The 15,418-nt window shown below is 47.1% G+C and overlaps 1 protein-coding gene across 1 annotated transcript; it reads right to left on the reverse strand.

Annotated features, from left to right (window-relative positions):
* Positions 1 to 3,927: 3,927 nt before the first annotated feature.
* LOC101139294 (peptidyl-prolyl cis-trans isomerase A-like) lies at positions 3,928 to 4,492 on the reverse strand. The gene has a single exon (XM_055386891.2). It carries the CDS (start codon positions 4,490 to 4,492, stop codon positions 3,986 to 3,988), a length of 507 nt encoding a protein of 168 aa, XP_055242866.2. The 3' UTR covers positions 3,928 to 3,985.
* Between the last annotated feature and the right edge of the window lie 10,926 nt (positions 4,493 to 15,418).

Raw genomic sequence — 15,418 nt, forward strand, 5'->3', positions numbered from 1 at the left:
ACCATGGCGTCTGCTGCCAGAGGCGGGAAGCCCCTTGACCCTGGCAGAGGCCCGGCGGCGCAGTGGGAGGTGGGGCAATGGAGGAACCGTGGGGTGAGGCTGGGCGGTGGGATCAGGGAAGGAGCCAGGGACAGCTGCTCCCAAGACCCCAACCCATTAGGCTGCTGGGGGCTGTTGGGAATCACTTGGGCTTCTGGGTGAGTGGGGGATGGTGTCTGGGGCTCTGAGGGACACGTGCGCCTTGCTGTGCAGCATGGAGTGTGTGCAGGAGGCTGTGACCCCTCGTTCCTGTGAGATGCACCTCCAGTGAGATGGCACTGACTTGTCAGATGACGTGTTGCAGGGGAGAGGGGGTGGTGGGGAGAGGAAGAAGGTGGCTGTCCCTAGCCCTAGAGGGAGAAGGCAGGGCCTTGTTAAACACCGGCCGGCAGCGGGGCCGGGAGAGGAGAGCTGGGGTCAGGCCTGGCCCTGGCCCTCTTTGCCAGCCTCCCTCCTGACCTGCAGTTTTCCTTCACAACTCCTCCCTGCCCAGTTTGGCTTGGAGAGCCAGTGGATACCAGAGGACATGGGTGCACCAGAGGACATGGGGGCTACGTTGGTGGACATTTGTGATCAGAGCAGCCCCATCGAAGGCCAGGGGCCAGGGAGGGCAAGGTGGTGGCCTGAGCTCTCCTCCCAGGAGCCACCCTGCTCTCAGGGGTCCTAACAGCTTGGCCTTCCAGGCTTTGAGGGCCGTGGGTGTCTGTGTGCAAATGAGCTGCTGTCTTCTGGGAGGAAGCAGTCTTTCTGTGGAAAGAGGCTTCGGTGGGGAAGAGATGAGAGTGGGGCTCTGTCAGCCTCTGAAGGAGGGGTCCAAGGGAGGAGAGATGAGTAGAGAGGAGAAGAGCCTGAGGCCTAACCATATCCAGAGGCTGGCCTCGCCTCCAAAGAGCTCCTGAGAACCCTGTTCAGGAGGGTGGAGGGCGGGCATTGCTTCTGCTGGTTCATTCTCCCGTCTGACTACAAGGCATTTCCACAATGTCTATAGACCCTGGGTTAGGGACTGTGTCAGCAATAAACAGCCTCCGCCTCCACTTCCAACAGGGTTGGAAGATAATGGAAGTCTTCTCCTGGACCTGGAGCAGCTGACACCAGGGCTGCTGGAGGCATCACCCTGCACCTCCCTCACTGTAACGCTTTATTAGAATGGCTTGTTAAATCCCCCAGCTTCATCACTAAATTGTATGTTACTGGAGGGCAGGGATGGCGTCTGCCTTGTTCTCTGTGGTTTTCTCAGAGTTTAGCATGGTGCCTGGCACAGGGCACGACCTCATCGAAGGAAGGGTGCAGAGGAAAGAGGAAATGACCCACACTCGTATTCACACTCCGGGGGGTGAGCACACAGCCTTTTGCAGGAATAATATAAGAAGAGCCAGACTTCATTAATTTGGAATTTGCAATAATACAGACACTGCAACCTTGAGCCCAGTGAGTAAAAATTAAAAATATCTTCTATTTTTAGGGTCTTATTCGTGAAGGAGAAGGATAAATAGAAATATATAGCTTACATTTGTATAGTGCTTTAGTGCTAAATTCTTGTGTATAAACAATCTAATTTGGTATTTACAATAACCTTGAGAGGTAGGAAAGAGATAAGGCTGTCTGGGCAGTCAGCCACCTCCTCGGCTGCCGTCACAACAAAGGAGAAGGCTCAAATCCTGCAGGAGGATGCCATTATGAATAGGCCAGTGCAGAGAGCCACAGAGACCTGACCCACGTGAGGTAACTCAGTTGGCTTGGGAATCTTTTCATCTCTCTTCCAGGAAGTACAAGTCACCAGTTACCACAGGAGAGAAAAACAGCCCTTAAAAATATGCTCAACAATGGAATAGAATTGAGAGTCCAGAAATGAACCCGTACAATTATGTTCAATTGTTTTTGACAAGAACACTAGGACAATTAAATGGGAAAGAAAATATTTTTAACAAATGGTGCTGGGGCAATTGGATTTCCACATGTAAAAGAATGAAGTTGGACCCCTTTCTAATACCATATACAAAATTTGGGGCTGTGTGCAGTGGCTCATGCCTATAATCCCAGAACTTTGGGAAGCTGAGGTGGGCGGATCACTGGAGCTTAGGAGTTTGAGACCAGTCTGGGCAATATGGTGAAACCCTATCTCTACAAAAAAATTAGCTGGGCATGGTTGCACATGTCTATAGTACCAGCTACTTGGGAGGCTGAAGTGGGAGGATTGCTTGAGGCCAAGAGGTTGAGGCTGCAGTGAGCCATGATTGTGCCTCTGCACTCCAGCCTGGGTGACAGAGTAAGACCCTGTCTCAAAACAAAAAACAAAAAACAAAACAAAAGACTTAAAATAGACCTTGATGTAAGAACTAAAATCATAAAACTTTTAGAAGAAAACATAGGCAATAAATCTTTGTGACCTTGGGTTAGTCAATGGTTTCTTAGATATGACACCAGAAGCATAAGTGATGAAAGAAAAAACAGATAAATTGGTCTTCATCAAAATTTAAAACTTTTGTGCTTCAATGACACCATCAAGAAAATGAAAAGACGGCCAGGCACAGTGGCTCACACCTGTAATCCCAGCACTTTGGGAGGCCGAGGTGGGTAGATCGCCTGAGGTCGGGAGTTCGAGACCAGGCTGGCCAATATGGAGAAACCCCATCTCTACTAAAAATACAAAAATTAGCCAGGTGTGGTGGTTCATGCCTGTAATCCCAGCTACTCGGGAGGCTGAGGCAGGAGAATCGCTTGAACCTGGGAGGCAGAGATTGTGGTGAGCCGAGAGTGTGCCACTGCACTCCAGCCTGGGCAACAAGAGCAAAACTCCATCTCAAAAAAAAAAGAAAGAAAATGAAAAGACAACCCATGGGATGAGAGAAGATATTTGCAAAGTATGTACAGCAGCCCCCCCTTATCCTCAGTGGGTACATTCCAAGACTCTCAATGGATGCCTGAAATTGAAGAAAGTACCAAGCCCTATATACACTATATTTTTTCCTATACATACATACCAATAACAAGGTTTAATTTATAAATTAGGTGCAGTAAGAGATTAGCAATAACATAATAAAATAGAACAATTATAACAATATACTGTAATAAAAGTTATGTAAATGTGGTCTCTCTCTTTCTCTGTCAGAATATCTTCCTGTGCTATCCTCCCTGTTCTTGTGATGGTGAGCACAGTGACACAATACGATGGGATGAGATGAAGTGAGGTGGATGATGTAGTGTTAAGCTGTGATGTAGCATTAAGCTACTATCGACCTTCTGTATTCTGCATCTGTGTAACCATCCCTTGCAGTGAATGGCTTGGAGTCACTTTTCAGGGGATCTTTTGCTGACGTCTTCTAGTAGGCTCAGTGCTTTGTGGCATCACAATCAGGACATATTTCTGTCCATGTCCTCACAAATATATAATGCCTTTTCCGTGGTTTTTTGTTTTTTTTTTTTTTTTTTGAGATAAAGTCTCGCTCTGTTGCCCAGGCTGGAGTGCAGTGGTGCGATCTCGGCTCACTGCAAGCTCCACCTCCTGGGTTCATGCCATTCCCCTGCCTCAGCCTTCTGAGTAGCTGGGACTGCAGGTGCACGCCACGATGCCTGGCTAATTTTTTTTGTATTTTTAGTAGAGATGGGATTTCACCGTGTTAGCCGGGGTGGTCTCGATCTCCTGACCTTTGGTAGGCCCACCTCGGCCTCCCAAAGTGCTGGGATTAGAGGAGTGAGCCACCGCTCCCAGCCTCTTCTTTCTTTTTATTTTATTTTTTTGCAATTGTTATTTAGTTTTTATCTCATAATCATAAACTTAACTCTGAAATCCAGCTAGGCATGGAGGAGAATAAGGCAAACATGGAACCCAAAGGGAACTGAGAGATAGCACAAAGATTAGAGGCTACTGTGAGCAAATGAGGTGGAGGGTGCTCTCCTGAGCTACAAAAGGAATGATCTGGTGGTTAAGATAAAACACAAGTCAAACTTAGTAGAGTTGTCCACAGTCAGCAATGGTGATCTTCTTGCTCGTCTTGCCATTCCTGGACCCAAAGCGCTCCATGGCCTCCGCAATATTCATGCCTTCTTTCACTTTGCCAAGGACCACATGCATGCCATCCAACCACGCAGTCTTGGCAGTGCAGTTGCAAAACTGGGAACCATTTGTGTTGGGTCCAGCATTTGCCATGGAAAAGATGCCAGGACCTGTATGCTTCAGAATGAAGTTCTCATCATCAAATTTCTCCCCATAGATGGACTTGCCACTAGTGCCATTATAGTGTGTGAAGTCACCACCCTGACACATAAACCCTGGAGTAATTCTGTGAAAGCAGGAACTCTTATAACCAAACCCTTTCTCTCCAGTGCTCAGAGCAGGAAAGTTTTCTGCCGTCTTTGGAAACTTGTCTGCAAACAGCTTGAAGGAGACGTGGCCCAAGGGCTTGCTGTTGATGGTGATGTCAAAGAACACGGTGGGTTGACCATGGCTGGGCATATATATACTATAATATATGTGACATGGCATGACAGGGCTCCCGGCGGCATCGGAATCTGTGGTATGGGGTTTCTTTTAGGGGTAGTGAAACGTTCTGACATTAGTAGTGATGGTTGTACAACTCTGAATATTCTAAAAGCCACTCAGTTGTATACTTTAAAAGGGTGGATTTTATGGTATATGAATTATATCTTGATAAAACTGTTGTTTTAAAAAAAAAGTCCAAATGTTTAATTCCATCATTCTTTGTTAATCAAGAACTCTGATTATGGATTGGTTTTCACAGAAGCTGTGGTTCTGTCCCCAAAAGTCCGCATACTCCTCTTTGTTTGGCCAAAGCTTGCCCATTCCTCAAAGTTCAGTTCAAGTCTTGCCTCTAACATGAAGCAGCCCTAGTTTCCCCAACCATGCTAGTCTTTTCTTTCTATATTCAGTTTTTTTTTTTGTTTTTTTTTTTTGAGACAGAGTCTGGCTCTGTCGCCCAGGCTGGAGTGCAGTGGTGTGATCTCCGCTCACTGCAAGCTCTGCCTCCCAGGTTCACACCATTCTCCTGCCTCAGCCTCCCGAGTAGCTGGGACTACAGGTGCCCGCCACTACGCCCGGCTAATTTTTTGTATTTTTAGTAGAGATGGGGTTTCATCGTGTTAGCCGGGATGGTCTTGATCTCCTGACCTCGTGATCCGCCCGCCTCGGCCTCCCAAAGTGCTGGGATTACAGGCGTGAGCCACCGCGCCTGGCTCTATATTCAGTTTTAACTGTCTGCATTTTCACGTGGGCACCAAAAGCACATGGAGGGGAAACAGCACTGGCCTACAGTGGAAAAATGGGGGCCACATTAACAAGCCTTATGATCTGTGCAAAATAACCTCAAAGAGCCTCAGTTTCCTCATGCGTACAAAGGCTATGAAAATCTCTACCTGTCCTCCCTCTTAAGGTTGTGGGGAGATGACAGATCCTTTTTGAGCTGTAAAGCACCACAGAAAAAAAGGTGCTATTAATACTGTTAGAATCATCAGTTACCATTCCTTATATGCAAGGCGCTCAGTTAAGAGAGAAGGGTATTAACTGCCTTTAATGTAAAAATTGAGCTGAAGAGGAAATTAGTTCTCCAAGCCTAAGTGCTGAAGTCTGGTATAAATAGTGGATATTAAGGGAGGAAGATGGTTCCTACCAGCAGGAAAGGACAGGCAAGACAGCTTCACATGGAGGAAGGCAGGGCTTAGCTTCAGAGAATCAGAGGGTTAGGGCCCCCAGGCAGGGAGCTTAAATCAAAAGTGGATGTAGGAGGAACCGGGTTGCTTGGAGGTGAGAATGGTTTGTTTAGACTCTAGACCAGCGCTGTCTAGTGGACCTTTCGGTTACGATGTGTATTAGTCTGTTTTCTCACTGCTATGAAGAACCATCTTAGACAGGCTAATTTATAAAGAAAAGAGGTTTAGACCTGGTGCGATGGCTCACACCTGTAATCCCAGCACTTTGGGAGGCCAAGGAGGGCAGATCACCTGAGGTCAGGAGTTCGAGACCAGCCTGGCCAACATGGTGAAACCCTGTCTCTACTGAAAATACAAAAAATTAGCCGGGTGTGGTGGCGCACCTGTAACCCTAGCTATTCGGGAGACTGAGGCAGGAAAATCACTTGAACCCGGGAGGCGGAGGTTGCAGTGAGCCGAGATTGTGCCATTGCACTCCAGCCTGGGAAACAAGAGTGAAACTCTGTCTCAAAAAAAAAAACACAAAAAACAGAAAACAAACAAACAAAAAAACAACCATTGGATCTCGTGAGAACTCCCTCACTATCACGAGAACAGCAAGGGGAAGTCCGCCCCCATGACTCAATTACTTCCCACCAGATCCCTCCCTCTACACGTGGGGATTACAATTTGAGATGAGATTTGAGTGGGGACACAAAGCCAAGCCATATCATGATGGAAATGTCTGTCTAACATAAATATAATGAGAGCTGCATATATAATTTTATATTTTCTAGTAGCCATATTAGAAAAAGTGAAAAAAGGTGTAATATTCATTTTAATATATTTTATTTAACCCAATATATCCAAAATAGTACCATTTTAACATGTAATCAATATCAAAATTATTATTTCTTTAACCCCTCCACCCCCTTTTTTAAGAGACGGGGTCTTTCCCTGTCGCCCATGCTGGAGTACAGTGGTGTGATCATAGCTCACTGTAGCTTCCAACTTCTGGGCTCCAGTGATCCTCCCACCTCAGCCTCCTGCGTAGCTGGGACTACAAGGGTGCAGCCACCCCACACACAGCTCAAAAATTATTAATGAGATATTTTACCTTCTTGTATGTGCCAAGTCTTAAAATCTGGTGTGTATTTTACACATCTCAATTCAGAGGCTCAATTTTCAACAGAGTGAAATGTAGTCTTACTATAGCAATAAAGTTGTGTTTAATATAAAAACATTTACACTGCTTCCATTTTAAAATTTTATATTAATTAAAATTAAGGCCAGGCGCAGTGGCTCACACCTGTAATCCCAGCACTTTGGGAGATCAAGGCTGGCAGATCACTTGAGGTCGGGAGTTCGAGAGCAGCCTGGCCAACATGGTGAAACCTGTCTCTATCAAAAAAATACTAAAATTAGCTGGGTGTGATGGTGGGTGTCTGTAGTTCCAGCTACCCGGGAGACTGAGATGGGAGAATTGTTTGAGCCTGGGAGTCATAGGTTGCAGTGAGCTGAGATTGCACCACTGCACCCAGCCTGGGTGACAGAATGAGACCTTGTCTCAAAATAAAAGTTAAGTAAAATTAAAATTTAGTTCCTAAGTCACACTGGCCGTATTTCAGATGTTAAGTAGCCACAAGTGCTGGCTGCTCAGTGCAGACCTGGGGTTAAGATCCTGTGGTAGGTTTTGAGACTGAAGCTGAAGGCAGTTTCTCTATTCACACCTCCAGCCCAGTCCCCCCTGGGCTCCTGGCTCACACCCAACTGCCTTCAGACACATCTGTCTGGGGTCTGGATTATGACGGTGATGATGCCAATGAGGGTGATGAAGAGCCCTAGACCCCAGGAGGTCACCCTGCCGTGGAAATGCGGAATCCTAACTTTGCAAAGTACTTTAAGGCTCACCTAGGGATGGTTACCTCCAGCTGGGATCCTGGACCCCTAGGGGTCTGTATTAGTCCATTTTCATACTGCTATGAAGAAATACCTGAGACTGGGTAATTCATAAAGAAAAAAAGGTTTAATGAGCTCACAGTTCCACATGGCTGGGGAGGCCTCACAATCATGGTGGAAGGTGAGGGAAGAGCAAAGGCATGTCTTACATGGCGGCAGGCAAGAGAGTGTATGCAGGGGAACTGCCCTTTATAAAACCATCAGATTGGGCCAGGCGCGGTGGCTCACGCCTGTAATCCCAGCACTTTGGGAGGCTGAGATGGGTGGATCATGAGGTCAGGAGATCAAGACCATCCTGAATAACATGGTGAAACCGTCTCTACTAAAAATACAAAGAATTAGCCAGATGTGGTGGCAGGCACCTGTAATCCCAGCTACTCAGGAGGCTGAGGCTGAGGAGAATGGCATGAACCAATGAGGCAGAGCTTGCAGTCAGCCGAGATGGTGCCACTGCACTCCAGCCTGGGCGACAGAGCAAGACTCCATCTAAAAAAAAAAAAACCATCAGATCTCTTGAGACTTACTATCATGAGAACAGCATGGTAAAAACCTGCCCCCATGATTCAATTACCTCCCACTGGGTCCCTCCCATGATACGTGGGGCTTATGGGAACTACAATTCAAGATGAGATTTGGATGGGGCCACAGCCAAACCATATCAGAGTCCTTGAAGGTGCTTATGAGGGCCTGATGACTGTTTTCCAGACCTCAAAATATCTAACAAATCATGCATTTACCAGAGGCGTGTCTGCCCAGGGTAACAACAGCAACATAGCCTATGCTTTCAGCTGTCAAGAGAGCAGCTCAGGTTGATAGCCCCAGTTCTCTCCATCCATATCACAGGCCCGGCTGCTTCTGTTAACTCTGCAGTATTTCCTGAGCCCCCTTGCCGCCAGGCATGTGCACGTCGGGGCTTGGGCCATGAGCCAGCCGGGGTCCAGCTCCCACAGAGCCATATTCTGCACACGCATCTGGGTGACAACAGACAACAAATAAATGTGAATCCGGGTTGACGCTGCTTCATGGAAGAGTACACCAGGCGGGGGGGGGTCAGGGAGAGGAGGGAGAAGGGTGCACGGATGGGCTGTTTGTTCTAAGGGTGGTCGGTGGGAAGCAAGGCCCCCGGGGAAGCATGGAGGAGCCCCGCAGATATCTGGGACTGGGATTTTCAGGCCAGGCACCGGCGCCCGTTGCAGTGCCTGGGCCTTTGAGAGCCCTGTAGGAGTTAGTGCGGTGCTCACACTGTCGCTGCTGTAGAAACCTTGGTTGTTAGGGCGTTGGAGACAGGCTTTCATTTTTTAAAATGCCTTATTATTATTATTTTGAGATGGAGTCTTGCTCTGTCGCCCAGCCTGGAGTGGAGTGGCGCAATCTCGTCTCGCTGCAACCTCCGCCCCCCGGGTTCAGGCGATTCTCGTGCCTCACCCTCCGGAGTAGCTGGGACTACAGGCGCGCACCACCACGCCCAGCTAATTTTTGTATTGGCACCTCAGGTGATGCGCCCTCCTCGGCCTCCCAAAGTGCTGGGATTACAGGTGTGAGCCACCACACCCAGTCTAAACCTCTTTTTATAAATTACCCTGTCTAAGGTGGTTCTTCATAGCAGTGAGGAAACAGACTAATACACATCACAACCGAAAGGTCCACTAGACAGTGCTAGTCTAGAGTCTAAACAAACCATTCTCACCTCCAAGACGGGGGTCTCCCCATGTTGGCCAGGCTGGTCTTGAACTCCTGATCTCTAGTAATCTACCCACCTTGGCCTCCCAAAGTGCTGGGATTACAGGTGTGAGCCACCAAACCCGGCCTTGCCTTCTTATTATGTAGCATATATACATAAACATGATATCTAATAAAATATATATGTAAGTAATGGAGCATAATACGAAGCGAGCACCCATAAACCCACCAGCCATCACCCTTGCCTCCAGCTTCGTCCTTCTCTTCCCACCCCCATGCTCCTCATCTACTCCCCTGAATGCTGGTTTTTTCGTGTTTTTTGTTTTGTTTTGTTTTGTTTTTTGAGATGGAGTCTCACTGTGTCGCCCAGGCTGGAGTGAAGTGGCACGATCTCGACTCACTGCAATCTCTGCCTCCCAGGTTCAAGCAATTTTCCCTGCCTCAGCCTCTGGAGTAGCTGGAATTACAGGTGCCTGCCACCATGCCTGGCTAATTTTTGTATTATTGTTATTATTATTATATATCTTTTGAGACGGAGTCTCGCTCTGTCTGCAGTGGTGCGATCTTGGCTCACTGCAAGCTCTGCCTCCTGGGTTCACGCCATTCTCCCGACTCAGCTTCCCAAGTAGCTGGGAGTACAGGTGCCCGCCACCACGCCAGGCTAATTTTTCGTGTTTTTAGTAGAGATGGGATTTCACCATGTTAGCCAGATGGTCTCAATCTCCTGACCTTGTGATCTGCCCACCTCAGCCTCCCAAAATGCTGGGATTACAGGCATAAGCCACCGTACCCAGCCTAATTTTTGTATTTTTTAGTAGAGACCGGGTTTCGCCATGTTGGTGAGGCTGGTTTCGAACTCCCAACCTCAGGTGATCCACCACCTCAGCTTCCCAAAGTGCTGAGATTACAGGTGTGAGCCATTGTGCCTGGCCCTGAATGCTGTTATTATTCCCTTAAAAAAGTTTCAGTACTGGCCAGGCATGGTAGCTCACTCCTGTAATCCCAGCACTTTGGGAGGCCGAGGCAGGTGGATCACCTGAGGTCGGGAGTTCAAGACCAGCCTGACCAACATGGAGAAACCCCGTCTCTACTAAAAATACAAAATTAGCCAGGTATGGTGGTTCATGCCTGTAATTCCAGCTACTCAGGAGGCTGAGGCAGGAGAATCGCTTGAAACCTGGGAGGCGGAGGCTGCGGTGAGCCGAGATCACACCATTGCACTCCAGCCTGGGCAATAAGAGCAAAACTCCGTCTCAAAAAAAAAAAAAAAAAGTTTCAGTACTTTGTATGTATCTCTAAACATCATACTAATGAATTTTTCTTGTTGTAGAGCTTTATAACAATACCACCTGCGTTTGAATTCAAGGGAAATGAAAACACATCAGTGCAAAGACCTGCACCCAAGGCAGCATCCTTCAAACTCACGGAGAAGTGGAAGCCACTCAAATGTCATCAGCTGGTGAATGGATGAACAAAATGTGGCATATCGACATAGGTGGTTATTTGTCAATAAAAAGGAATGAGGCTCTAATATATCCCACAACAAAGGGCGAAACCCCCAAAACAGTGTGCCAAGTGAAAGAAGCCAGACCCAAAAGACTACATATTGTAAGATTCCATGTATAGGAAATGTCTAGAAAAGTCAACTCTATAGAGACGGAAGTAGATGAGTGATTGCCTGGGGCTGGGGGTAAGAAGAAGGAGAAGTAACTGAAAATAGGCTTCAGGTTTATTTTTGGGGCGATAGAAACTTCTTTCTCTCAATTATGTTTCTAAGACTTTTTTTGTCATTGCGTAGAGCTGTAGTTCATTCATTTTCACAATTCTATAATAGTCTGTCACGTGATGATGTCACAATTTATTTCTCTGATCTGTCAATGGACATTTGAGTTACTTTTTGTTTTTTTCTATTATAAAATGATTTGCCAGGAGCATTTTGTACATGTCCCCTTGGTATACATAAGCAATTTTATGTCTGTTGAATCTAATAGCAAGATATCAGGGCTTGTAAATTGTATGCCTTTTTTTCATTCCATTTTTTAGTGGTTCATTTTTATTGTATTTTATAAGAAGGATTATTCCCTAAACAAACTGGAAATTAACACAGAAACAAGACAGGTCCTCCACCACAGTTTGAGAGAAGTACTGCTGGAGGGAATACACTGAGAGTAAAGTCACTGCGCCAAGGCTATGCAGGTGTTCAAAGGTATGCAAAAGTTCAAGGGTATCCAGATATCAAATTGCTTTCAAAATAGTTGCACTGATTTGCACTCCCACCAACAGTGGATAAGAGTTCCCACATTGCTCCATAGCTTCACCAACACTTACTACTGTCCAATTTTTTAATTTTTGCCAATTTGAGGGGCATGACATTTTCATTACCTTGTTGCTGATGAGGTTAAATATCTTTGCATATGTTTACAGGACATGTGTGCTTTCTCCTCTGTGATATTCCTGTTTGTGTTCTTTGCCCATTTCTGTTCTTTTCCATACTGATTCTTAAGAGTTCTTTATATATTCTTGATATTAATCCTTTGTCATTTAAATGTGTTGCAGATATCATTTCCAGTCTGTGACTTGCATGAATTTCTTTGGTGGGGGCGGGGGGGCTGTCTTTTGATAAACAGGAGGTCTTACTTTGAAGGCAGTTGGATTCTATCTCTTTTTTCTTTTTTGGCCAGCTCCTCTTCACTCATGCTGTTTTCCTGGGCAAAGCTCCTGCACGGCCCTCATCAAACCGACAAGCCTTTTTTAATCTGCACCCTGCTGCTTCCAGCCTCCTCTCAGTCCCACTTTATACTCAGTAGTTTATTCCAGAGCTGATGTTTTCACCTCTGAGTCTCTCTGCTGCAAAGACCCTCTTTTGTCTGCTTGTAGAACCCCCGAGTCATTCCTCAAACCCCACTCTGGCACAACCTCTGCTTCTCAGAAGCTCTTCCAGACCCCCAAGGCTGAGTCACTTCTTCTATTCAGTGAACCCCAAGCTGAGCATCGGATGATTGATAGTATATAGGTTTTTCATTACTCAAATGGGACAATTAGGCTGGGCGCGATGGCTCATGCCTGTAATCCCAGCACTTTGGGAAGCCGAGGCAAGCGGATCACTTGAGGTCAGGAATTCAAGACTAGCCTGGCCAACTTGGCAAAACCCCATCTTTACTAAAAGTACAAAAATTAGCTGGGTGTGGTGGCGGGCTCCTGTAATCTCAGCTACTCGGGAGGCTGAGGCAGGAGAATCACTTGAACCCAGGAGACGGAGGTTGCAGTAAGTGGAGATCATGCCACCGCACTCCAGCCTGGGTGACAGAGCAAGACTCCCTCTCAAAAAAAAAAAAAATAAATAAATAAAATAAAATAAAATAAAGATAAAATGGGATAATCACTACTTTTAATAAGTGAAATTTATTTAATGTTAATTTTACATTTCAAAAAATGAGATTCTTTAAGAATGGGATGCTTGGAAGGGGAAAACAATCGGGAAACGCTGCTCTCTGGCCAGTAATGTCTCTGGTATCCTTGACATCATCCTGTCCACATCCGAACGTTTTCAAGGACAGAAGCTCACTACTTCTGTGGGCTGAGCCACTGTGGTTGTTAGAAACTGCTTTGTTATGCTAAATGTGTCTCCTGCCTCATCTTTAGGTTTATTGTTTTTCTTTTTCTTTTTTTCTTTTTTTTTTTTGAGACAGAGTCTCTCTGTGTCGGCCAGGCTGGAGTGCAGTGGTGCAATCTCAGCTTACTGCAACCTCCGCCTCCTGGGTTCAAGCAATTCTCCTGTCTCAGCCTCCCAAGTACCTGGGATTATAGGCATGTGCCACCAAGCCTGGCTAATTTTTGTATTTTTAGTAGAGACGGGGTTTCACTATGTTGGCCAGGCTGGTCTTGAACTCCTGACCTCAGGTGATCCACCCACCTCGGCCTCCCAAAGTGCTGGGATTACAGGCATGAGCCACCGCCCCAGGCCAGGCTTATTATTACAGGCATGAGCCACCGCCCCAGGCCAGGCTTATTGTTTTTCACTGTGCTTTCTAGAGAAACAATGAGTCTTTTCTCTTTGACATGGCCACTCTCCAAGATGAGAGGTAGCAACCCCATGTCATTTTTTTTTTTGAGATGGAGTCTCAATCTGTCACCCGGGCTGGAGTGCAGTGGCGCAATCTCGGCTCACTGTAAGCTCTGCCTCCCGGGTTCACACCATTCTCCTGCCTCAGCCTCCAGAGTAGCTGGGACTACAGGCGCCCGCCACCGCGCCCGGCTAATTTTTTTTATTTTTACTAGAGATGAGGTTTTACTGTGTTAGCCAGGATGGTCTTGATCTCCTGACCTGGTGATCTGCCCGCCTTGGCCTCCCAAAGTGCTGGGATTATAGGCATGAGCCACCACACCCGGCCACAACCATGTCTAAGCATGTCTCCTTTTCTCCAGGAGAAACACAGTGCCTTCAGTGATTCCCGGGGAGAGAAGTTCTCTGTATCCTGATGCTCTGTCATCCTCTCATGGATGGACTGCAGATTTTCCACATCTCTCCTAAACTATGCTGCCCGTATTTAAGTAAAGCCTGTGGGCTGGCCTAACAAGCGCAGAGGGAGCCCTGGTCCACTTAATGCAATTCCTTCCCTTGGTGCAGCCGAAGAGGGCTGAGGTTGTTCTGGCAGCCTCCTCACCTGCTGCAGCTCATATAGAAACTGAGAGTCAGGCCGGGCGCGGTGGCTCACGCCTGCAATCCCAGCACTTTGGGAGGCCGAGGCTGGCGGATCACGAGGTCAGGAGATCGAGACCATCCTGGCTAACACGGTGAAACCCTGTCTCTACTAAAAATACAAAAATAAGCCGGGCGTAGTGGCGGGCGCCTGTAGTCCTAGTCCCAGCTACTCGAGAGGCTGAGGCAAGAGAATGGCGTGAACCCAGGAGGCGGAGCTTGCAGTGAGCAGAGATGGAGCCACTGCACTCCAGCCTGGGCGACAGAGCGAGACTCCGTCTCAAAAAAAAAGAAAAGAAACTGAGAGTCAGTGCAAACCCTCAGATCTTTTCCATATGAAAAATGGCCAGTTTGTCGATGTGCATCTGACTTCTCTCTTTCAAATGCTGACTGTCAAGTTCAATCTTAATTTCTTTTGACTCACTCAGCAATCCCATCTTAACTTTCACGTCTCATTTTAGCTCTTCCCCTCAGTTTTCGGTCAAGCACAAACTTACTGAGCAAGATGTTGTTTTGTTTTGTTTTTTTTGAGATGGAGCCTAGCTTTGTCACCAGGCTGGAGTGCAGTGGTGTGATCTCAGCTCATTGCAACCTCCGCCTCCCGGGTTCAAGCGATTCTCGTGCCTCAGCCTCCCAAGTAGCTGGGATTACATGTGCCCATCACCATGCCTGGCAAATTTTTGTATTTTTAGTAGAGATGGGGTTTCACCATGTTGACCAGGTTGGTCTTGAACTCCGAACCTCCAGTGATCTGCCTGCCTCGGCCTCCCAAAGTGCTGGGATTACAGGTGTAAGCCACTGTGCCCGGATGTTAGGTGTATTTCACCACAGTAAAAAACAATAAATTACAAAAAATGGTGACATGCCAGGGACAATGCTGTGTGGCAACTCATCTGGCCCTGTCTCCAGTGTACCCTGCTATAGGATGTCAGGCCCGGAATCCCAGGAAGCAGGGGAGGAGAGGGAGGTACCTCTTCATTCCAGGCCCAGGATACAGCCCAGCTCTGCCGTGGCTGCGGACAGTGACAATCTATCTCTGCCTCCCAGGCCAGGAACATGTGAGTAAGCTTTGACTCATATCTGTCTTTTCTCCTATTGCCTAATCTTGCCTGGTCTTAATTAAAAATGTCTCCTTCCCTTTCTTACACTCACTCATTCCTCCGCAGGTTTTCACCGAGACCTACGAAGAGCAGTCACTGACCCTGTGCCCAGACACCTTGGTGAGCAGGGACAGCCTGGTCGCACTGTTATAGGAAAGGGGTCCCGATCCAGACCCCAAGAGAGGGATCTTGGATCTTGCTCAAGAAAGAATTCAGGGCAAGTCTGCGGTGCAAAGCAAAAGCAAGTTTATTTAGAAAGTCAAGTGGTGAAAGAACAGCTACTCCATAGACAGAGTAG

The sequence above is a fragment of the Gorilla gorilla genome, chromosome 4, assembly GCF_029281585.2.
Source record: "Gorilla gorilla gorilla isolate KB3781 chromosome 4, NHGRI_mGorGor1-v2.1_pri, whole genome shotgun sequence".
Taxonomy (NCBI): Eukaryota; Metazoa; Chordata; class Mammalia; order Primates; family Hominidae; genus Gorilla; species Gorilla gorilla.

Coding starts and splice junctions, on each gene's coding strand:
- LOC101139294 (XM_055386891.2), bottom strand. CDS start 4,492: ATGCCCAGCCATGGTCAACCCACCGTGTTCTTTGACATCACCATCAAC.